The sequence below is a fragment of the Prenolepis imparis genome, unplaced genomic scaffold (genome assembly GCF_030444845.1).
Source record: "Prenolepis imparis isolate NDT839.2.m4 unplaced genomic scaffold, iyPreImpa1.0 SCAF_11, whole genome shotgun sequence".
Taxonomy (NCBI): domain Eukaryota; kingdom Metazoa; phylum Arthropoda; class Insecta; order Hymenoptera; family Formicidae; genus Prenolepis; species Prenolepis imparis.
Window position 1 is genome coordinate 341,459 of NW_028141169.1, and position 25,089 is coordinate 366,547.

The 25,089-nt window shown below is 36.0% G+C and overlaps 3 protein-coding genes across 6 annotated transcripts; 2 read left to right on the forward strand and 1 right to left on the reverse strand.

The window, feature by feature from the left end:
• The first annotated feature begins 961 nt into the window (after nucleotides 1-961).
• Nucleotides 962-8,465, forward strand: Kr-h1 (kruppel homolog 1). The gene is made up of 2 exons (XM_083049886.1): nucleotides 962-1,322; nucleotides 3,999-8,465. The coding sequence occupies exon 2, from the start codon at nucleotides 4,005-4,007 to the stop codon at nucleotides 5,766-5,768; it is 1,764 nt and encodes a 587-aa protein (XP_082906012.1). The 5' UTR covers nucleotides 962-1,322; nucleotides 3,999-4,004; the 3' UTR covers nucleotides 5,769-8,465.
• A 7,334-nt stretch (nucleotides 8,466-15,799) lies between these two features.
• On the forward strand, nucleotides 15,800-18,487 carry LOC145942825 (uncharacterized). Its single transcript, XM_083049888.1, has 6 exons — nucleotides 15,800-16,045; nucleotides 16,131-16,470; nucleotides 16,553-16,713; nucleotides 16,789-17,601; nucleotides 17,797-18,041; nucleotides 18,251-18,487. Exons 1-6 carry the CDS (start codon nucleotides 16,028-16,030, stop codon nucleotides 18,363-18,365), a joined length of 1,692 nt encoding a protein of 563 aa, XP_082906014.1. The 5' UTR covers nucleotides 15,800-16,027; the 3' UTR covers nucleotides 18,366-18,487.
• Nucleotides 18,488-18,642: 155 nt separating this feature from the next.
• On the reverse strand, nucleotides 18,643-24,875 carry LOC145942813 (putative phosphorylase b kinase regulatory subunit beta). 4 transcript variants are annotated; one of them, XM_083049854.1, is made up of 19 exons: nucleotides 24,508-24,852; nucleotides 24,315-24,403; nucleotides 23,765-24,227; nucleotides 23,192-23,548; nucleotides 22,932-23,129; nucleotides 22,678-22,816; nucleotides 22,273-22,550; nucleotides 21,967-21,981; nucleotides 21,356-21,586; nucleotides 20,953-21,140; nucleotides 20,761-20,876; nucleotides 20,438-20,580; nucleotides 20,225-20,357; nucleotides 19,983-20,125; nucleotides 19,711-19,913; nucleotides 19,492-19,629; nucleotides 19,163-19,403; nucleotides 18,906-19,013; nucleotides 18,643-18,850 (listed from the first exon to the last, which is right to left on the reverse strand). In XM_083049854.1, the coding sequence occupies exons 2-19, from the start codon at nucleotides 24,350-24,352 to the stop codon at nucleotides 18,668-18,670; spliced, it is 3,315 nt and encodes a 1,104-aa protein (XP_082905980.1). In that variant the 5' UTR covers nucleotides 24,353-24,403; nucleotides 24,508-24,852; the 3' UTR covers nucleotides 18,643-18,667. The 4 variants fall into 4 exon arrangements, 2 of the variants coding, with proteins under 2 accessions (XP_082905980.1, XP_082905982.1); XM_083049856.1 differs by lacking the exon at nucleotides 21,967-21,981 and having other exon boundaries at nucleotides 24,315-24,832; XR_014426421.1 differs by lacking the exons at nucleotides 18,643-18,850; nucleotides 18,906-19,013; nucleotides 19,163-19,403; ... (3 more) ...; nucleotides 20,225-20,357; nucleotides 20,438-20,580 and having other exon boundaries at nucleotides 21,367-21,586; nucleotides 24,315-24,875.
• Between the last annotated feature and the right edge of the window lie 214 nt (nucleotides 24,876-25,089).

A 25,089-nucleotide genomic window follows, 5' to 3' on the forward strand; every position in this document is an offset into this window, starting at 1 on the left:
TAATACACTCAGTTTTACTTCATATACTTGATAATCGACGTTATCAGGCTTTGACAGGCTGCAATGAAAAGGAGATTATTTTCGTTCTCAAATGTGACGCGATAGTTGTTTGTAACGATAATGCGTCGATTGATTAGGGAGTAATGGGAGGTTTATCTCCTAAATTTTGAAACGATCGAGGTCCGTGACGGTGCCATACATGAACAGGTCAACAACGGATCTTTGATAAGCACTGTTGTTTCGTTTGTACACGAGTGACGATGCTTTACTATGTATACGCGCGATAAGCGCACTACCGATTAGAATCATTCGGATCAACAATAGTAGCGTAAGAATAACGCGACGACAGCGAATGCAAATTTTTACAAAACGCGTTGCGTGTCAAAATCAGCTGATATTTCTTCATTCTTCGAAATCAACAGAAAAAAAGTGCATATATCCCCGATGAATAAAATTCCAAAACGTTCGACGTATCATATTGTTAAATATTTCAAAGAGTTGACGCATATTCCGATTATCGAATCCAATTTCGAAATTGCAATTTGCATGTCAGAGAGAGAGAGAGACAAAAGGAAAAAAATACGTCTATAAATATTATCAGCAAAGCGACGATGATTGACATCGATATAGACTATATAATTGATCGAGCAATATTATATATTAGCGAAGGCTCCGGCTGCGGCTGGTTACGCCCGTGCACTCTCCCGCGACCGTCGTCCGTCGCCCTCTTCGCCCCTCTTCTCGTCTCCCAACCGCTTCGCCGTCGAGAGGCGAATTGCACGCGCGGACCAGGAGCCGCCGACCACGCCGACAGCCTCCACGTGCTGTCACGAGCGGCACTCACAGCCGCCCCAAATTGTAGGTCGCCGCCGTCGGTTCGCGAAGAACCGGGCGGGACGGGAAGGTGACGGTGAAGCGAGAGGAAGGGCAGAGAGAGAAAGAGAGAGAGAGAGCGAGAGAAGGGGAAGGTGCGGGATCGCGCGCTCGTGCGTGCGCGCCTCCGTCGTGATCGTTCGGCGCGGCCGAGGAGGTAAACATTGTACAGTACGATTGGCCGGCCCCGAGGCGGCGGGTCTTTCGCTTTTCTTTCCTGCTGTCTGTCTCCTATTTTTTTTTCGAGAAAAGCGCGAGATCGATCTTGTTGTATCTTCCGACGAGAGTGTTTAACTCTCGCGAGTTTCGCTGCGCAAATTTTCCCGCGACTGTTGGATCTCTCTCTTTCTCTCATGTTAATTTCTTCGGATGTCGCCGAGATGAGGATGACACCATGATAACCAGTGTCTGAATTCTGGATTACGCTGGGACGTAAACGTGGCGTGTAGGTGAGTACTCTCGACACTCTTTTTGTATCTCACCATTTTTTTAGCTTTCTTCCCAATTATTTCAGATGACAGATTCTCCCATTTAAACCTCTAGAGCGTTTACGAATTTCTCGAATCTACATATTCCTTTCTCACGAATTCTCACGAATTCTTCGGATTATCTTCAATTACCATAAATCTTTATCCATAAGATTCTCGGAACCACAATCTTATTTTTTTTCTTAAATTTATCAACGACACAGTTTTCGTTAAATTGAGCGAAACGAGACGTTTTTTCACATCATATGTGATTTTAAAATTATTTTTTGCCATTTTGATATTGAGTTTTAAACGAACAAGGTTATTTTCTCGCGATAAAGCATGACGAAAAAGGTGAAGTGACATTTTAATAACGTGACATTTTTTCATAAAGCATATACTGGTGGTTTTACTTATTTAATTTTTTAAATTAATTATAAGAACATTCTTTTATGAAATATACGTATAATCAATGGAAAAGTTATATAATTTGTTTAAAACAATATAATTTATTTTTGAAATCATCAAATTATTAAAATTAAAACATCTTTAACAATTCTTTTTTCTTGAAATATTCTTAGAACAAATAAAACATTTTTTCAATGTAAATGTTTTTATAAACTTGGTTTTAAATATACTATTCACAAAAAAATAAAATGGCATGCACAAATTACACAAATATATTTTTTTTTTCTACATTCGCATGCATATGCAATGTTAACATTTAATCGCTATTGTAATTTATGAACCTTACAGATATTTATTTAATTTCGAATATTTTATAAATTATTACGATAATGAAGAATTCGTAAAAATTCGCAATTGAAATCTATATTAATTGAAATATATTGATGATATGAATATTAAAAAGATGGCTAATATTATTATATATTATTATTATTATTATAATATAATATTATTGTTATTTTAAAAATCACATAACAAAAAATGCCTTTGCTGGTTAAGTTGTCCCGAAGAAAAGACGCAAAAAGATGCAAGATGAAAATGGGAAAATTCAAAGTTTGTCGGTCCATCGTCCCCTTTTCCTCCCCATAATAAAGATGGAATAATTCGTGTAAAGCACGATGATAGAAGTCATCACAGAGTTGCTCGAGTCGTAAAGAGGGGAAGAGAAAGAGACAGAGAGAGAGAAAAAAAGAGAGAGGCGCGGTTCCATCATAAAATTCGGCGGAAAGTGTGTTCCGGGTGTGAGCGGACGACGGTCTGGCCGTAGGGCGAGATTTTCCCCCTCGGCACAGGGGATGTTTCCGTGGATCAATACGATTTTTGCGTATCTCATTGTGCGTCGCGATATTTCGTCATAGGAACGCCGATTAAGCCGGAGTTCGAAGTTCTTGAGAAAAAGACGGGTCCGCGATAGGGCGGCGGGGGGGAGGCGGGGGAGGGAAAGGAAGGAAGAAAGAGCGCATCGTACGCGATTATCGTCGGACGTGTGTGCCGTCCGCGCGCTCTCCTCTCTTGTGATGTAACTCGACGTCCTTACTGCGCGCCGAGTTGGACGAGGTCGGTGATCGCTATAAAAAAATGCGACTCGCACACGTGGAGGCGGTCGCGCGGTTTCGTCTCTCGGCGTGCGAAAGGCGAGATGGGGAGGGGGGGGGGGGCGCGAAGATACGCGTACAGCCGCCGACCACGCCCGCAACCTCCCGGCGACCGTTGCCGGACGATAGCGTTGCGCGCGTGCAGGCGTTTTGCACCGTGCGCTTTTCGCCACCGTCTCACCGTCTGTCGGAATTGTCTCTAATCCGGAGGACAAAAATATTTTTACCCGCCTGTTTACAAATATTGGCTGAAATTTAGACTCGAATAAAATATATCACACTTGTGGGATATATTACGCGTTTATATTCTCGTATGCGTAATCAAGGAATTTCCTATACAGATTTTTGTCGTCCTAGTTTGGGCAAATTTTTCGCAATGCGAGAGCAGCGTAATTTTCTTATACGTAACAATGTTTTCTAAATTGAGACATGGCAATATTGTATATTTTGCGATTCTTGACTAAATATTGAATTAGTAGGTTTAGGAAGCATTATTACGGTAGCAATTGTGCGTGCATTCTGTTTTTATTGACGTTTGCGTCGACTATCTTATCGCTGGAGTAATGTGTATTCTAAAAATATTCCGATAGCACGTTGCGTGATTATTATTGGAATCTTTGTAGCCGAACAATAGCGAAGTTAGTCATCTTTTGTGTCTTTTCGGATGCAACAGTAACGCAATTAATAAAGTCACGTACGTGAGCTGCTCAGAACTTTTTCATACAAGAGCATCAAGATTTAAAAAATTACAAAAAGTAAAGTTGTGATCAATTCAACCTCCGAGAGATTCATATATCGAATCAGTAACTCGTAACCAAAGATCCTATCCATCCAAAAATTTCTATCAAATATGCGTGTAAATTATCAATTTTCGGAATAACGAAATATTTGCGTAAATAAACCTAAAACGGAAATTGCATTTCGCTCTCAAGAATACGCGCAAATTTTCACGAGCGCGATAATCAAGATAGCCCCACTATCTCTGAGCTCACATATCACTAAATCATCGTACACACACATATTACATACAAAAGATTACATTACGAAATATCCACGAGTCAACTTAATCACTCTTTCCAATGTGTTTTTGTTCCAGTCTTCGATGTTGGCCTACTATCAGACGGAATCTATGCCAAACTCAGGGATGTCGATGCCGGCATCGGGCAGCGGCGGCGGTGGCGGCATGACCGCCGGCCTGGAAACGATGAATTCGGTGAAGAGCCTGGTGTGCAGTCCGGATCTGACCCTGTTCACCACCCCGAGATGTAACAGGGTCGAGGCTGCTATCCCGGCTAATCCGACAACGGTAGCGAACGGTAGCGGAAAGTACCAATGTTTGCTCTGTCAGAAGACGTTCGCGCAAAAGAACGTGTACCAGAGTCACCTGAGGTCCCACGGCAAGGAGGGCGAAGATCCGTATCGCTGCAACATCTGCAGCAAGACGTTCGCCGTGCCGGCGAGGTTGACGCGTCACTATCGCACCCACACCGGCGAGAAGCCGTACCAGTGCGAGTACTGCAGAAAATCGTTTTCGGTGAAGGAGAACCTCAGCGTCCACCGGCGCATCCACACGAATGAACGGCCGTACAAGTGCAACGTGTGCGGGCGAGCGTTCGAGCACAGCGGCAAGTTGCACCGTCACATGCGCATCCATACCGGCGAACGGCCGCACAAGTGCAGCGAATGCGGCAAGACGTTCATCCAGAGCGGCCAGCTGGTGATACACATGCGTACGCACACCGGCGAGAAACCGTACGTGTGCGATGAGTGCCGGAAGGGTTTTACCTGTTCGAAGCAATTGAAGGTGCACATGCGCACCCACACCGGGGAGAAGCCCTATACCTGTGAGATCTGCTGCAAGGCGTTCGGCTACAACCACGTGCTCAAGCTACACCAGGTCTCGCACTACGGCGAGAAGGTGTACAAGTGTACGATCTGCAATGAAACCTTCAACTCGAAAAAGACGATGGAGCTGCACATCAAGAAGCACCCGGAATCGCCGACGTCCCTCACCTCGACCGTCACCGACAGCGGCACCTCCTCACCATCGGCGCCGGTCGATTCACCGATCAAGCCGGACGTTAAGATCTCCCAGGATGGCAGCAGCAGCGGTGCCAGCGGCAACAATCTCGGTTCGGCCACTGTTCCGAGTCTCCTCGGTCTCACCATCGACGACAAGGAGAATCACATGAAGACTGAAGAGAGCTATTCGACGGCGAGCACTTATGCCGTGCAGCGCGACTTGGCGTATTATCTGTATTCTGGCAACAGAGAGCAGCAGTATTCGCAGCCGGGGACGACGCCGCCGTCGGTGAACACGGCGGATACCGGCGTTCTCGCCAATATCGAGGAGAAGCGCTTTCAGGCGAGCGTGGTGGTGAGCACGCCGCTGGAACCGGCGACCCAGCACCACGTATTCTTCTATCCCGAACCGGCGTATACCGGTTTCGGTTTGACTCCCACTGGTGAAGTGGACCTCGACACCGCCGACTGTTCGTCCCTACTTAATTTGCCGGGTAACGATGCGCGACGCAGAGTCGAGGCCGCGCTGGAGGCGGTCGAGGAGGAACGTCAGAGGCAGGAGTACGACGAGAGCGTCGGGATCGTCAAGCTCAACCGGGACCCGTTACTCACGCCGCCCAGCAGCAATCCCGAGAGCCCAGCGTCGTCGCCCGAGCTGGCGTTGGATTTGGCGATTCCGCCGCGAGAAACGCTGATTCTACCGCCGAGGAAGCGCAGCAAGATGATTCTCCAGTCCATGGAGAGCGAGTACAGGAGTAGCGGCGGCCTAATCGCGGCCTCACAGCCCTCCCATCCCTGGGGACAGAGGCAAAACTCTGTCATTCAATTCGCGCGAGCTTCATAGGGAACATGCCGAAGCCGATGACGAAGCTTCGCGAGAGTCACGTGACTTCGGAACCTGGAAGAGGGAATCTCCCGAAGAAGATGTTGAGAAACGAAAGTTTCTCGGAGCAAACTGGCTTCTCCTGGACAAGCTGAAGAACAAATATTGGAAATCTTGGCGGATTCCACTTCGCCGTATCTTTCGACGTCACGCGGTGATAATCGTGAGATGCGTAAACAAACCAACTTTTTAACTCGGCAATCGCGATGAGCAAAACTGTGTCCGGCCAGCAGTCCCATTGTTTCCGAAAAGTGGACCGGAAATAAGAACTCACACTGTTCCTCTTGGGCGAATCCTAACGCAAAACGCGTGACGCAAGTGTATTGCAGCTCGTCAGCAATAACTTATCTTTCCATTGACAACCCGCACGGTCACGGTCATAAAAAGAACTGATCGCGTCGAGTCAGCTCGACAATCGAAAATAGCCGCGCTTGTTACTTAATGATAATCGATAACTAATTAATGTGTGTAGTCCATCATGGACTACATGTGTATTTTCCTAATAGCTTACGGGCGACAATACGTTCGCGACCACCTTTCTCAACCTTGTTCGATAGCCTTTCAAGCCTTCAAGGCTTGTAATGTTTATGCCGGAGGGTGTAAGAGACGAAGAAAGAGACTAGATACTTTTTTGATCGGGAGAATCGCGCCGATCGAAAGCGTGCTCGGTGAAGTAACTGCACGAACGTAATTATATGTATATATGAGAATAGCTCAATATTAAAACAATACAATTCTATGAAATTAAATTTTTTACAAAATTTAGAAGATTCAAGAAAAGAAATATTGTTTCTTTTTTGTTTCGAGAAAGAATGAAAAAATTTTCTTTTCTTGAGAATCAAATAAAATATATCTTTCTTCCTTATTACATTTTATGTTTTGTTCAAATTATATATTTGTATATTTTACTTTATTGACACGTTGTTTATATTTTAAATGTGTGGGGCAATTATTTTTTGGAATTACATTATTTTAACATTGACTCTTATATGTAGCAGCTAAATATCATAGGTATCAAAGAAAGAGAGAGGAGGAAAAAAATTTAATTTTTATTTAAACAAAAAAATTTGTCATTGCTATAATGCAGGCCATACAAATGTAATAAAATATTATTTAGATACCTATGACACTTAGCTATTATAAATTGGATTTATACGGCAATTATTGCCATAGCAATATTCGTATTCAGTGATTAATGTACAAAGTAATTAAAAGTATATATGGCAACTTTTTGAAATATATATCGCCACACAACTGCCGAATGTTACGGTCGATAAGTGACTACTACGCAATTACTGACCAATATAATATAGAAGGAAGTTGGCCGTTTAAACGTTCGCTCGTTGAGCGAAACGAGGCGAGGAATTTTAACTCTGACGTTCGTGCATATTACGTCATCGTCGCACGCACGCACGCAAACGATGACTCGTGCGCCGTGTTTTTCGAATAATTTATTCGCCCGCATTTTGGGTCTAATTTTCGACGTCGTGTGTTTGTCCTGTGTAATTGTGCATTCGCGAAGGTCGAACGTCTAATCTCTTGCCAGCCTTAACAAGACTGACGTCAGTCTACAGTTTACGTCATTAGCGTCATAAATCCGATCGCAAACAGGTAGCTTCTAGTGGCTGTTAATCGTCGTTGTTGAATGTTTATCAACCCGAAGAAAAGTAGGCGATAAACTTGGGACTTACAATTAGTTAAAAGTCCTTTTTTAGCGTATACATTATTTTTGACAGATTAATATTTAAATTTTATAAAAACTATGTGACCTATGATTCATCATCATTCAGAATTAAAATCTCTCCCACCCCAAGATTTTAAGATCATCAAAGATCTGAGAAACTATGTATTTTTTATGCGTGTAATGTAAAGAGAATTTTATTTTTCAAATTATGATTATTTTATCGATTTATGAAGTACAATGAATCTTCATTGTGCGCGTTGATCGATTCATGTTTTAATTTTAAGTAAAAACTTACCTCGACGTTGCTCGACGACGACGCCACTGGAATTTCGGATGTATCAAACGTTTGGACCGGATGGGCGAATTTTATCCGTCGACAACTCATCAGGAAATTTAGATAAAATCTCGAGGATCAGGGGCCAACTTCGCCAACGTCGGTCAACCGCAATCCAATTATTTCCTTTGCCGCCTTCCAATTGTAATTCTGTAATAAGAAAAAGATATAGAGGCAATATTAAACCAGGACGGAAGTTGTTCAAATATTTGGCGAAATTGGTCGTCATGGATCTTTGAAAAACTTTTGAGTCACGCTCCCGAAATCGTTGCAATCGTGCGTTTTCGGTTACATTATTGTATATTTATATATATAGATATATAGACAGCTTTTGTGCATATAAAACGTACAACAAGGACGACAAATCTAGTTGGCGAAAGAGCAAAGAAGGAAATCGGTCTTTGATGGTATCGTCGATATTGTTTATCGCTTTTGTGAGGATTTCGAAATCGATCTTAGTGCGATTATTTAGTGCGTGAAAATTAGTGTATAACATATTAATCAGCGTAGCCAGACGATACCGTTGCGGAATTATAAGAAAAGACAAAAAGGATTACAGCCTGCAAAAAAAAAAAAAAAAAAAAGATAGAAGGATAAGGATAGAGAGAGATGGAGAAAAAAAGTGCACCAAACAATTTAATATCTCTGTGATAAAAACTCCATAGTATCAGAGTATTGAGCGGAGCCGAGCCCACTGCCAGTACAAGCGTATATGTGCACATGCATGCTAGTGTGATGCGAAAAACTACCGAATAAACCATACACACTCCGTATTACTCTGTACAGTAACACATTATACTATACATGACGTGGAACTCTGTTTGACAAAAAAGACATCTGTCGGAATTATTTTTTTCTTTATTCTCAAACTTTGAACTAATCTAATTCTCTAAATCGTGGATAAAAATTTTAGATCTAAAGTTTAAATCATATTTTTGGATGATTTTATATTTCACTGTGAATGCTGGGTTTCTTTGATCACATTCTCAGACTTGTAAAACGGTTTTATTTCTCTATATATTCTCTGTCAGTCGCATGTATCAAAATTAATAATCCTAGGTTCCGGACTTTAGTTTCCACGGAACGAATAATTGCTACCGTTGAATTTTTGTTCTCTTCGGTACTTTAACTGAATGTATATATGTATGTATGAATTAATCTGGCAAACAGAGTTCCACCGCAAAAACGACACCGATAGTAATAAAACACACATATCCGCTCGCGACGCCTGGCTACCATAACATGCGTGTACATATATGCGTTCATCTAAGTTTATAATAATAACGAGTAAAGCGTAAAACTTGTATCGTGTATACATTATTATATTCGCGATTGCTGCGAGAATACACCGCGCGGTTCAACTCTCGTTAATTTTCTCGATGCTTTTAGCGTTGATAATAGTGCAATCGTAATTTTAAGATTTCGCCCGATTTCGGATCGCATCCTTCCGCGAATGCGTAGCATTCTATATTTTTTACAGCTTCTATTTTTTTTTTTTTAAATAACGTAAAATGATATTCGCAACATAATTCTGAAGCTGAAATTCGGAAGCTAACGAAGGAAGGGGAAAAGAGGGCTCGTTAATTCATACGTGTTGAGTTAACTCTGAAATTTTCGAAATTCTAATATTTAAAGGGACTTTAATTGCTCCCTAATGGTAATTGTTATGGCGAACGTGAACCGCGCGGTGTATCGCGAATCGAGCGTTAATTACGTATTAAGTATTATATTATAATGACGGAAGGAATAATAGTAACGACGTCACTACTGTTAGTATATATAACGCCTATTATTAAATATTATTTTATTATTATTACACGATTACTATCAATATTATTATTATTAATTATTATTATTGTCTGCTTATTAATTATTTTATTAATATTATTGATTATTACTTTTTTACGACTGTAAAGCCGTACATGCCGGCGAGACGAAAATTTTCTTATTTTAGCTGGCGTGTAGAACTGATTACATGTACAAGTATCATTTTCGTAAAGAAAAAACACAAAGCATCATTTCGCTGCGCATTCATCTCATTGCGTTTGTTATTAGGATTATCATTCGAGAATCCTCTCTCGCAAAATCGAAGAACACGAGAGCAACCTATTTCGAAGTACAAGCAGGGGCCCTTTCTTAATTTTAGAACGTTGTGAAAGTTGTATAAAAATTTATTATTGTTTTTGTATTTATAAAATTTAATATAAATGAATAAAAAAAACACTGAGTTTCCAAATAGCTCCCTTGGCATGTTTGTGTGGCATGTGTGTTCGTGAAATGTACAAAGCGTAATTAAAAAATTGACAAATATATTCGATTACAACATTTGTTTAAAATGCTTATAAATGCAATTAAGGCACATGTCCAAGTGTATCACTGATTATGGGATTTTAATATCGCTCGTTTTTTTAACGCTTCACATTTATATATAATACATAATACATCATCATTAATTAAATATAATTATCATAAATTTAATAGAAAAAGAAATAAATCGTCGCGACTATCCTTTAAATTAAATAAACTAGCCTTAAAAAAAATAATTTAAATGACAAATCGCGTACGCGCAGCTAAATTTTACGTCAATGCAGTTTGATGCAACGTGGTGCATACAACGCGGTGCATGCATTGCGGGCATCGAGCTCACCTCTTTTTGTCTCGGGAGATTTCACGTGTCATGCGCGGGGTATAACATTAACAATAACAATTTTTTTCAATATCAAAGAAAAGGAAAATTGATCTGATAATCAGTCACGTTAATTTATCGAGTTGCTATTCACAAGAAATATATACCCATTTGACGATCATATATGTATTATATGTACAGTATGTATATAAATTGACGTTTCTATAAGGAACTTTGTATGATTCGAAAAGTTTAATTACATTTAAATATTTATTAATGGAGGATTATTATAAATATACAATAGTTTAATTATTCACTTATTCTTACTCATTTAAACAATTCTTAGTTAAGAGGCACGATTTTATGTATCTAGATCTTCACATGCAATTCATGGGGAGATCAATTCAAATTTGATGATGAAAAAGATATCGTCGATATATCTTGTAAACACACTGAAAAAAAATTGTTAACTTGATTAAACCGTTCAACTAAATTACTATTTTGTTAATTGAACATATACATATTAGTATTTAAATCAAATACATGTTTTGTTAGATTTAATATGTTATATTTAATTTGAACATTTTTATATATGTTCAATTACCAAAATATTATTTAATTTATAATTGAACGATTTAGTCAAGTTAACAACTTTTTTTCAAGTACACGTATTTTATTACTTTTTAATTTATTAATTTTTTTCTGTCTTATTGTTGTTCTTTAAAATCAGCTTACTTTTTTTAGAAATAATAATATAAATATTATATATATATATATATATATGAAATATTTATATTATTATCCCTTTCTAAAATAGGCATGTTAAGTTGATTCTCGCAAGTATCGTTGCCTCTTTTTCGCTATGCTGATTGGCTGTCTGAATTCGCGTTGTGCGTTATATTCCTAGCATCGAGAAGCTGTCATCGGGAGGGTTAGCAGTTTGATAGTTTAAACAAAATAAAATAAAATAAAATAATATGTTTTAAATAATAAATTAAATAATATTTTAATACTAATATATATTAAATACTTTAAATTCGATTAATATTTTTGACAGTTATCAGCTGATGTCTGTCGAAAAATATTAATCACAGATAAAGTATTATAACATATTATATTACTTACAAAATATTATTATTTTAATTATAATATGTTGTAAATAATATAATATGTTATAATATTACTTATATAATAGTACTTATAATATTTACTTTTTCCGCGATTAATATTTTTTGACAGAAATCAGCTGATAAATGTCAAAAATATATATTAATCGAATTTAAGGTATTAAAACATATTATTATTTTATTTAGTTTTATTTTAAACAAACTGTCAAACTGCTAACCCTCGCGATGACAGCCTCTCGATGAGAAGCTGTCCAAAATAAAATTAAATAAAATAATGTTTTAAATAATATATTATAATATTTCAAACTCGGTTAATATTTTTGACAGTTATCAGTTGATAACTATCAAGAATATTAATCAAGTTTAAAGTATTATAACAAATTTAAAACATATTAATATTATTTTATTTAATTTTATTGTGGACTAACTGTTAAACTGCTAACCCTCGCGATGAGCGATGACAGCCTCTTGATACTGTGAATATAACGCGCATAACGCGTATCGAGATAGTTAATCAGCATCGCGGAAAAGAAGCAACAATACTTCAAGATTTTCGAGAATGAACTTAATATGCCTTCTTCTAGAAAGGAAAAATATATTTAAATAAATAGATATTTAGATAGAAATTTGTTTGAATTCTCAAGAATGTAAAATTATTTTTAATTTTCAATACTTGGATATTTAAGATTTATTAACAATATAAAAAAAATCGTTATTTTTATAGTAATATCTTATTTTATCAACTGTAGTAATAAACATGTAGGTAGATAATTTCATTAAAAAGTAACTCAATAAGCTTCTTAGAATTATTTTCATGACATAATTTATTTGAATAAATTATTTAAATCAATTATTTGAATAAATTATATCATGAAAATAATTTAAGAAGCTTATTGAGTTACTTTTTAATGGAATGATCTACCTACATATTTATTACTACAATTGATAAAATAAGATATTACTATAAAAATAAAGATTTATTTTACAGTCATATTAGATTTTAACCGCAATGTAAGTCGATATAACTTATTATTCGGAACATTCTCGTTGCGAAAATTTAAAATTCAATAATACACTGAGCAAGCCTGCAGAAACGCAGCCAGAAATATGTAAAAAGACCTATGTACCTATTTTACATTAGTAAAAAATAATGATAAAAAATACACTCTTCTTGTTTTCCTCTCGAAAAGAGAAATCTCTTCAAAGAAATATCAAGTATTTTAATATTTATGAATATCATTGATTAAATAATCAAAATAATATATTATATTCTTTATTTCGCGACAAAATATTTATTAAATATTATTTTACTTTGTTTTAATTAAACTAAACTTTATTTTTAATAAACTTTATTGAAGTCAAGTTATCGATAAACTTGTATAAATAAATTTGGAGAAAAAATAAAACTAGCACATTATAAAAATAAATATAATTTAATTATTAACGCGCGTTCTATTAAATTAATTGAAATATAAAATCCAGGATATTTTATATTCATTATTATACAACAATGTAAAATTTGAATCATTATCGCGAAGATAAATAGATAATTTCACAAATAACAAATGAAAAGTTAAATAAATTATAAATTATATTTACCCTATCGTTGCTCCGCTGTTGCCCGATGCCTCCCCGGGCCACCTCTCTCTCTCTCTCTCTCTCTCCGCACCGTTTATGGCACTCACTCGAAACACTTGCACTCTCGTTATTTTTTTCGTTCGCGACGCGCGGCGACGCCCGGATTTTAGATATCACATTTCGACGCGTTTCGGTAAAACGCGAGAATCGCGACAGCTTATTCGCGCGCGAATAAAACCAATGCTGTTTTCGCGTCGCCGCTTTTTTCAAGGCTCACTTATCGGAAGGCCTCATCGAACGACAATGATGCGGCGACTACTTCACGACGCACTTAGGAGTCGCCGATATTCCAAGAAATGGGCACTACATTTCACTATGTTTTATATATCACAATTCAACAACGTAGAAATCGGATCGATAACGCCGAAAAACTCCGGAAATTCGCGTCGAAAGCGCAACGGTAATTCGATCCGCCCGTGTACATAGTAGACTCGCCCACGTAATAGACTCGCCCGTGCGATCGCGATCACGATATCGGTACACGATTTCGCGACGCGATCGACTTTGTACGATAATTAAGCACGTAGAAACACCAAACTCACAATTGTACTATCGCGGACCGGCGATGAGCGTGTAAACGTTGATCGCGAACAACCGAAAATGCACCTAGCGAACAGACAGGCTTGTGCCATTTACGGGACGCGCAACACGCCAAGGTCGCAAAGGTAATGGCGGTGGTCGCGGCGTACGCGGCGAACTCGGAGCTCGGCTCGGCTCGGCTCGACTCGGCTCGGCTCGGCTCGGCTCGGCTCGGCTCGGCGGTCCGGGCAACTCTGACTTGACGACCTTGACGTGTTGCGCGTCCCGTAACAGGCACCAGGCACCAGTACTGCTTATAACATATTATTTTAATTTTTATAACATATTATTTAAAAAAACAATTAACAAATTAACTGCTTAGTGAGCTGATTTCTGACAAAAATATTAATAAAGCATTAATTTGCTAATTAAATTTTAAAATAATAAAATGTTATAAAATGTAAAATAGTAATATGTTGTAAATAATATGTTATAATGCCGTATCTGCGATTAATATTTTTTGATAGAAATCATCTGATAACTGTCAAAAATATTAATCAAATTTAAAGAATTATAACATATTATTTAAAACATATTATTATTTTAATTTGTATAACATATTTTTACTTTAAAATTTAATTAACAAATTAACACCTTATTAATATTCTTTGTCAGAAATCAGCTGATTAAGGAAATAATTTGCTAATTAATTTTCAAAATAATATGTTATAAAAATTAAAATAATAATATGTTTTAAAATAATATGTTATAATACTTTAAACTCGATTAATATTTTTAATAGTTATCAGCTGTTTCTGTCAAAAAATATTAATCGAGAATAAGATATTATAACATATTATTTACAACATATTACTATTTTAATTTTTTAACATATTATTATAACATATTATTTTAACATATTATTTTAAAATTTAATTATCAAATTAAGCTGATTTTAAAGAACAACAATAAGACAGAAAAAAACTAATAAATTTAAAAGTTATAATATATATTTGCAGTAATGTGTATATGACGATATATATATGTATATATTTGTATAGTAATTACTTCCACCGTGGTAATTAGTATATAAACGCATACCTTCAAAAATTTCCTTTTCTGCACAATATCATTGTGAAATATTCCATTTTTGTACATAGGGCAACGAGTAGACTCAAAATATTCTTAGAAGGGGTTGCATATAATCTTCTTCCTTGCTGATTTTGAAACTTCATCGACAATGGCAATGTTCCAACTATACGAATTAGCTCAACACGAAGACCTATAAGAGGACAAAATATATCAGAAATTATTAAGAAAGCAGAAACTAACTTACAACCTACAATGCTATAAACAGTATAAATAACGAAATGATATATCTTTGCAAAGTAACATTTTTCATTTGCACAGAGATATAAATTCAACGAATCAAAGAGAAAGAGAGAGAGAGAGAGAGAGAGAGAGAGAGAGAGATCACATATGATTTTATAAATAATAGACAAGAATAGGATTATAAATTAATTCTTTAGCGTAATATATAATTACTAAAATGAATTTATAGGTATATGTTTGAATAAATTAAAACTCTTAATATAAGATAATCGCAAAAGATATAATAGCAACCGTCGCGGATACTCCTAGTCTTATTCCTTAATTTTTATATTTTTAATATATCTTCTCTGTTATGTATTTACAAAAGATTTTATGTTTTCCATTACATTTATACACATTGGCAAGAAGTATATATCTGTATGTTATAAATATGTATATAAATTAATTACCGAAAACGTTGAAAATGCGTGCGATCCGAGACGTTGACGATGTAACGTGTAACGAAATGGATATAGCATTGCCGTGAATGTGCGCACAATTCAAATATACCGATTAAATAATCGACCAATCAGGAATGAGCCGAAATATGAAAGTAATATGACTGCGAACTGCTATTGAAATTCGATACATTGGATGCCATTTCTGATTGGCTGGACAATTATACTGCCGCCATATTACATCTCACTTCTTCGTATCGCGAACACGTTCTAGAGAATGTATGATTTATGCTTTAGATCAGAGTCAAGAGATTGCGGTTCTGTTTAATTTCAATTAACCTAAAAAAAAGCTGAAAATAGTAATTAGAGTGTAAAAAAATGGAAATATTTATATCTGTTTTGCAGAGATCATCCTAAAAGCCGAATATTTTGTTTAATAATTGCGACTGTATATTATTAATATTGATAATGTCTTGAGTGTGAATTTTATATAAATATATTATAGTGTTTGATACAGCGCAAAATGGGAGGCGGAGATTTAGTAATAATTTATTATAAAACATTGCGTAAAGCCATCGCTTTTGCCATACTTTTCCATTAATAAAAACAAAATCCTTTTGTTGTAGAATTTGAAAAAGTCATGGCATCCATCTACTATGAAAAATATGGAGAAGGTTAGAAAAGCGGAGCAGCAAAACTATCAAGAAAATAAAAGGATAGCCGAGTTAAAGAGACAGATCGAAATGGAGAAAGATCAGGAGGATATGACAAAGTACGCTATGGAGCAAGGTGTGATAGAAAAGAAGGATGAGAAGAAATTGGATTGGATGTACACAGGGCCGAATCAAATGGTCAATAGAGAGGAGTATCTACTGGGACGACCAGTTGACAAGGCTTTTGAACAAATGCAACAGGCGGAGAAAGAGGCAGAGTTGAGTAAACCACCAAAAAATCATGTTGAATATGGTAAGATTGTCTATGCTATATGGTAATATAACTGAGAAAACTTTTATGGTACTATAATCATTTTTATTTTGCCACTACATAGAATGCATTCCACCTTCATTGCGGTTTTTCTCTGGTAATGAGCAAGTAGATCTGGTTAGAAAAATGCAAGAGGATCCCCTATACGCCATTAAGAAAAAAGAAATGGAAAGTAGAAGTCAGCTCTTAAAAAATCCTGTCAAACTAAAACAACTTAAAGAATTGGTAAGTGAATATTGGTATTCTATCTTTGTCTTTTTGTGTGAAATATTTACTTACACATATGTGTATAATTTACAGTTGGAAGAACAAACGCGCAAGAATAAAGGCGAGAAGAAAAAGAAAAAGTCGAAACAGAAGGATAGCAGTGAGGATGAGGCTGAATTGGATAAATTGTTAGCAACTAAATTTAAACAATTAAAAGACGACATTAGTGAAAAGAATTTGCTAAAATCGATGAAAAAAATTAAATATAAACGAAAGAAAAAGTCGAGAAAACATAGTTCGGAAAGCGAATCGGACAGCAGTAGCGACGACGCTTCTGCTAAGAAAAGGCGACGTAAACGGAAAAAAAAACGAAAGAAAAGTACAAGCGATAGTGACAGCGACAGTGATACTGACAATGAGAGCACTGATAATGAAAATGTCACTCAACGTGAGAAGAAAGATAATAAAAAGAAATATGATAAGAAATATTCGAGTGATGATGTAAAGATAGACAATGACGATAAACGAATTAGGAAAAGGAAATCGAGTAAACATAAAAATTCGAACAAAAAGCGAAAGAAAAGTACAAGCGATAGTGACAGCGACAGTGATACTGAGAGCACTGATAATGAAAATATTACTCAACGTGAGAAGAAAGATAATAAAAAGGAATATAAGAAACGTTCGAGTGATGATATAAAGATAGACAGTGACGATAAACGAATTAGAAAAAGGGAATCGAGTAAACATAGAGATTCCAAGTATGAAAGAAATAGAAAGCATGAAAAAGAATATAATAAGAATTATAAAAAACAGTACGAACAAAATGATATGCGAAGGGACAATTCAAAGGATAAATACAAAAATGAAAGAAAATACTCTATGGAGAGACGAACCGACAAAAGGGTGAGTAATAATAAACCTTTTACTTTTAATAATAAATAACGACAGATAATTTTTAAAACTTTGCATTATGAGGACTCGAGTCATCTTAAATAGAGAATATATCTTTCTTTAATATATATATTATTTGATGAAGATATATGATAACGTGTCTCGTTCATGTCATAATTAAAAAACTTAAAATATTTGATTTCGTAGGAATCGAATAGCAAAAGATCTACCTCCGATATTAGTCACACGAAATTCAAAGAGGATAGAAAAGAATTTAAGTATAGACCGAAAGCAAAACCGAGTCTTACCGAAGAGGAAAAGGAACAAAGGCGACAAGAGATGATGGCAAACGCAGCGTGGCGGGATAAAGAGAGAGAGAAAAATGTCAAAATGTACCGCGAGGAAGACAAGATAGAAATGCAAAATAGTTCGTACAACAAGGATTTTATCAGGTATATAATTAGACATGTTTCGCGCTCAAATATCTGTACATACAATACAAGTACAAGTACGTACATACAAAATATTTATATATTCGTATATTATATCTATTTATATGTATATAAATATTATATATATATATATATATATATATATATATATATATATAAATTTGGATATTATTGAAGATTAATTCGAGAAAATATGGCATTTGTTATAGGAAACAACTGGTCGTCGCAACAGAAATGGGTACTGTCGCATCTAGGATCAAAGCCAATATTAACAATATACAACGTTCCGGTCGCGCAATGGACATGAATTTCGCCAAGAGATGATTTTTATCCGAAATCACGTATACTTTGTACAATTATACAGTGCTAAAATTTTTGTCTAGAATGTACATCTGTATGAATGTAAAGATATTCAAGATATTTTAAAATATATGAATATTATTATCCGAAGGAGTTTTGCATTAAAACTTGATCGGCTCTTTATATCATCGCCGTGTTTTATCTATAAATCTGATAATATACATATATACATAGCGAGATATTGCACGCCTCTACATGTAATACTTTCTTACTAATATGAAATAATATTTTAAATCTTTAACCTTTTTGACAATCGAGTCGTACCGTTATGTTATCTTACACATTTCTCGGGGTGATTCGACGACATCGTGACTACTATCGTGGATAGTAGTCACGCAACCACCGGTAAGAACATTGTTGACTACGGCCCTAGCGAGATATCCCGTGGTCACCGAATAATGTGCAGAGAAAAAGGACGATTTATCATCGATGTTTGATAAATCGTGATCCTGCAAACATGTAAAAAGATTTAATAAACGTAAAAACTTATAAAATTTATATTACCTTGCAGTACATGATGAAGCTATCTTCCACAAGTTGGTTGAGATGTAGCTGTTTCTGGAAACTTAATTCCGGATTTCGAAGCAAGATAGTCGAAACAATACTCAAGAGCTGTAATCATACAATAAAAAACATTTTTTTTTTCTTATTATTGTCCAGATTTCTTGTATTTACGACATTTAATGTTTGCATTTTCGGGTAAATAAATAAAAAAGAAAAAAAGAAGAGATAGCTCAATAATATTTATTAAAATCGCTTACCTCGACTACAATCTGACGGTATTCTGGCATCTGTATGTGATGCAGCAAGGACTCCACAAGCAGAGCAAACGTGATCTCGGAACGAGTCATACTGGACACTGTAGGCTGCTGAGGCAATTCGCGTCCATTTACTACGATACCGCCAGGGCAGCGCATCAAAACTTCCCATACTTGATTATAAAAGTGTGCCGGCACTCTACACAAGCAACCCTCGATTTTCCGGCGGCCGAGCACTGTCAGACTTCATATCGGAAATAACGATAAATCAAGTTATCATCAAGAAATATTAAATCTTGTTCGAACTTCATAATTCAAAACAAGCAACATACTTTTCTGAATGGGCCCATTCCTTGACGGTTAGTACTTTGATGAGAAACTGCCGAATTTCATAAGGACTATAATTTTCGATCGGCTTGGCGTTTTTCACAAACATTTGCAAGTAGAGCTTCATCGCTTCCAAGACCCATCTAAACGTTGTTCGAATAACGATTAATTTTTTTTTTTTTTGTAATAACGAGGATTGTTTCTTTTTCAACGATATACTTTACCCAATGCGTATTTTTAGTATGCCTTTGAACATTTCTGGATTAGTACCAATAAGTCTGCCGCAGTACAGCAGAATCTCTTGCTGAAGCACAGCCTGCACAACATTGTGCGGTTGTATCGTGGAATACATCACCGATTGTATTTCCGCCGGCGTCATCGGTTTATCGAACACTGTTTCTTCCTGCCCAATCACTCCAACTGTAATCTAATAACGCATTGAGGATAAATTCCAAGAAATAAAAACTCAAATTTAAAATCTACATATTATAGATACCTGTTTTCCCTTGACTAGTACACCAGTAATAAAAGGACTGATGCTGTCTACTGTATGATTCAATAAACTGCTACAGTAACGTACAGCCATCCAGAATCTTAAGGATCCAGCTTGTTGATATAACGATTTTAAATTATCGCGGACTGAAAAATAATGAAAATTTACAATTTACAATTATATGGTCAAAAATCAAAAACGAGAAATGAAATCCAAGAAAATGAAAGAAGAAGAATACAAAATACCTGTCGTTCCGTTAATTTCACAATTAATTCCTTCTTGTTTTACCAGGATACCATACAGTTGACATTTTGCATACAAACCAGGGGTATTGCGAAGTTCGTTTAATATGTTGCACAGAGGTTCATTTATCATATACTGAAAAATAGACCATATTATTGCTTACATACTTATTTGATTAAAAAATTATTTGTGCAATTTTAAAATAATTTTCATACAGAATAATCCTTGACGTCTTCTGCATAAGCTATGGCTCTTGGGACATCTGTGAGACTTTGATAACCAATATAATCGTGCTGCAGTTGTCTAAATTGCGTTAAATCCAGATCTGTTTCTATCGTATTTACAAAGTCTAGATGCTCTATATATAAATAATATAAATATAAAAAATATTAAAATGTCCAGTTGAAAAATTGCGCTAAATATAAATGTAAGATTTAAAATTTTACAAGATCAGTCTCTATCTTCTTGTAAACTATCCATTATTTTTTATATACTATTATCTATTTACAGAAATCAATCTTATAAACATATACATTACCGATGCAAGAGGATGCAATCAGATTTTGCAGACGGCCGATGCGTACTTTCGTTTTATCGCAGTAGCCTTTCTTTAACATCGCAAAGAGGTCCAACATCTTTTTAAATTGCGGATCTCTAGACAAATTTTTGCAAAAATAAAACACACAATCGCGACTCATTCACGCATGTACATCTTTTACTGCAAACTTACCGCATGTGTTCCTCTCGTATCAAGAGACATACGGTGGGTCGACCGGACAGACGCCAATACTTGCCCACGAATTGCAATTCCGTTTTAATATCATCGATCAGTAGAGCCATGTCTCTGTACAAATAAAACTCGGACACCTCGAAGATTAAAGGATAACAGAGCACCGTCATACCACAAACTCTGTACACCTGTTCATGTAAAAAAATTCATCTATCAATATATACATATTTTAATACTGTATAATTTTATATTATTTATATTATTTAATTAATATTATTTAATATTGTAATTAATATTATTTAACATTATATTTTATTTTACATATTACATCATTATTATTGCTTATAGAGAGACATGTCTCTTTAGTAAAAAAAAAATACAGAACTCTCCATCAAACATATACCTTACTTGTACCTAGAGAACCTATAGGTCGCGCGGGTCGTCCTTGAAGATTTAATTTCTTGTTCACTCCTAGCTTCTGATAAACCTTCACTAACTGACTCGACGAAAGAATCTGTACGGGCTCAACTTCATGTGGCGTTTGCGTCTGAATGCCGTATGTAGCCATCATAGCTTGCAATCGCATAGATTCTGCGATCAGAACTATTTGTACTACTAGGTCGGTGTGAGTGCCCTGATGTACAAAAGATATAGCAGTGCTCATAAATACAGATGTAGATAATCAAGGATATTTTTGGAATCGTATAATATTGAAAATGGCAGTTGTTTCAATTTTCATCTGTTGTATGCAATTTTGCGTATAACAAGTAAAAAAATATAAAATAAGCTTTAAAAAAATATGAAATAAGCTTTAAAATAATATGAAATAAGCCAAAAATATTGCAAAAGCCAAACGAGAAACATATCTTTATTGGTGCTATATCACATGCTTTTTTTTTGCAAAAGTATATCAAAAAATAACAAATTTTTTAGATAACAGCATCATTCTTTCAAAGAAAGAAAAAATAAAACATTCTACATATATATAACAGGCATATACTTAAAATTACTTACAATGCTGGGCTTTGCCTGTGTAAAACATAACATAAAAAATTATTAACTTTTTATTACGAATTGTGGAAATAAATTATTAATTAAACCAGTTAAATATCTCTCAAAACCATTAGTAATATGTACAATTTATTTGAAGTAGTTATATAGTGCATTATTTAATTTCGGAACGAGGAAAACGAAATTTAGATAAACTTCTATTTCACTTTTATTATTTGTTATGATTATTCATATTGAGATAATTGGGTTAATGTTAATATATATTTAATTTTAGAATATAAAAATGATATATATTTTTCTCCTTTTTACCTGGAAAGCAGAGTATCTTCCCGCTCGCCTCGGACGATTATACGATGGCAGATATCGACGAATCGGATCTAATTCATTAATGTGCAAAAGGCCGGCGGTAAGCAATTGCGCGATCACAAACATAGCTTGATTCCACAGATACATAGGCACAACATCTTGATCTGCGGATCTAGGACCTCTTCCTTCGTCGCTCGGTAAACGATAAACGCTGCACGGTTCATTTCTTTCAGCTTCCAAATTTTCAACAGGTACATAATAGTACATAGGGATCACCGGATCTATCACACAAAATAAATCTTATCATGGAGCTGTAAAATACGATTATCAAAGATAAGAATTTACAGATGCGTTACAGGATACTACTTGAAGAACAAAATTAAGGGTAAAATATTATTTATTCAGTACCTCCATTGAGATCCTTGTGCACTCTCGCTTTCAGTAAATTTTGATACTCCTCCACTTGCTCCGGCAGACTCTTGAATACGCCGTCTATTATCATAAAGATATAAAACAGCGGCCATTCGTTCTCGATACTATCGAAATCCTATTAAAGAAAGATATTGTTATTTGATTAAAAGACCAAGAAATTTCCGTCCAAAAATAAATTTTGCTATATATAAGCCGATGGACAATTCTAATAATACAAGTTTTGAAGAAACCTTGATTTCTCCAGGCTTATAATACCGCCGCTGTTTGTCCTCCAGCACCGTTTTATAACCATCTCTTCCGAATCGTTTAAAGCCGTAATTGCCTTTCAGTCTGCCGACTATGTTTGCCTTGGTCTCATTGTACAGAACTTCTTCGTGAGTCGCAAAGGCAGGAAAGGATATCGTTGGTAATAAAGCTGCATCTACACTCTGGAAATCGGTAAGATCTCGTAAAAATTCATCCGATAGGATCGTACGACTAGATTATTTACCTTCGAACTAGATTCTCTCGGAAGCATTGTCTCGAAAATACTGCGATTACGATTGTGGGCATCAATATCGACGTATATCACGGACCAGGACGCGCCCTTCTCTCCGAATAAGTTACAGCCATTGATCGCCTCCAGTGCGCTCTTGGCGATCCCGATCGAGCTGGCGTGAATTTCTGGAGTTCCATCGTTATATCGACTTCCACGTTCCCACATGCCGTAATCCGGTGTACGATACGCTCTCTCAACATAGTATACTAGATTTTGTACAAAGGCCACTTCGTCTTGCGTATATATAATTTGTAGTCCGGAAGAGATCATTTGCACCAAGAATATCAAATAAAGGGAAACAATGTCGATCTACACACAAATATATATATTCAAAATAGAATAGATATTTGTAACATATAATAAATATGATATATATTTTTAACTCTTGTAATAATGCAAGGATATCATTTTATTGTAAACAACTGTAAATTATTATGCTATATTTAAAACTATATCTCCTATATCAGAAAAATTACTATTATCTCGAAGAGATACATAAATATTTAATATTTGTTAAATGCTTACTTGTAAATGATGGTAATTCGCATCCTTGTAAATTTCATCGCCAGTGTCCAAGTGAAATTTGCAGTGCAACGCGTAACGATCGCACTGATTTTTCTTGAAGAGCTCTACTCTGGAGGATTGCTTTATCCAACATTCCAGGATACCTCGCATACACTTTATCGCGGATTGTCCCAACTCGTACGACTTTCCGCGATCGTCGTCGATACGTCTGTACGCTTGATAGAGGCTCCATACCGCGGCTGCACAATATATACTTTCGCGGACACTGCTGACCTTCCGATCGGTCGAGATCTGCGGAAACAGGCCTGTTATGCAGCTCTGATGATGCAACAGTTGCCGTTTAACGATTCCGTAATATATATCCAGTTGTCTGACGGTGTCCTCATAATTTGATATCTTGAGAAACGTATCGGCATCTATATCTATCAGGCTGCCTTGCCGCACATTTCTAATCTGCGAGATTCTGCAGAAAAGTAATAATTAATTTTTTTTTATCGGAAAAATCTTTATTCGTGTATTCAGATATACATATTCATTCAATGTGACAAACCTTTTTGCGTTCGACGATGTTGTTAATAAAGTAGCCATTTTATATCTCCTGTTATCTGTACGAGCTATTTTTAGTTCAACGATGGACAGCTACATATTTATGTACTATATTAATGACGATTATATTTATTCTATGTCGACATAATATGTCATTGCTAACTTAAAGCAATTAAACTGTCATATTTAATATTCACATTTAATATTTATTTCAAAAGTCATGAAATAATCCATTCGATAAATCATAAAAATCGAAAATTCGAGAAATCTTTCTTTAAATTCCTTCGAATTAAAAATACGTGACACGGTCAAACAATCACAGAGATCAGCTGATCAGCTGATCGGATGATGGATGCATATAGCATTTAAAATATATAGATAAGCTGCCGATCGAAACAAAAGGAGCAAAGATTTCTTCGTCCTGATTGGTCAATGTAAACTCTACGGTGAGAAGCCTTCATTTGCGCACAGTACAATTGCACACGTTGCAATTGCACACCGTGCTATTAGACACATAAAGTTGCGCACAGTTCTTTTGCCCACAGTTCTTTTGCGCACCGTTCGTTTGCACACCGTGCAATTGGACACGAAAATGCGCGACACATGCTCTATTCACACACACACACACACACACACACGGGGGGGTGCAAGGAGGCCTTCGGCCCCTCCTCCCGCACCCACCCCGCCGGTAGGGGTGTCTACCAGCACGGTGCGCAAAAGAACAGTGGGCAAAAGAACTGTGCGCAAAAGAACTGTGGGCAAAAGAACTGTGCGCAACT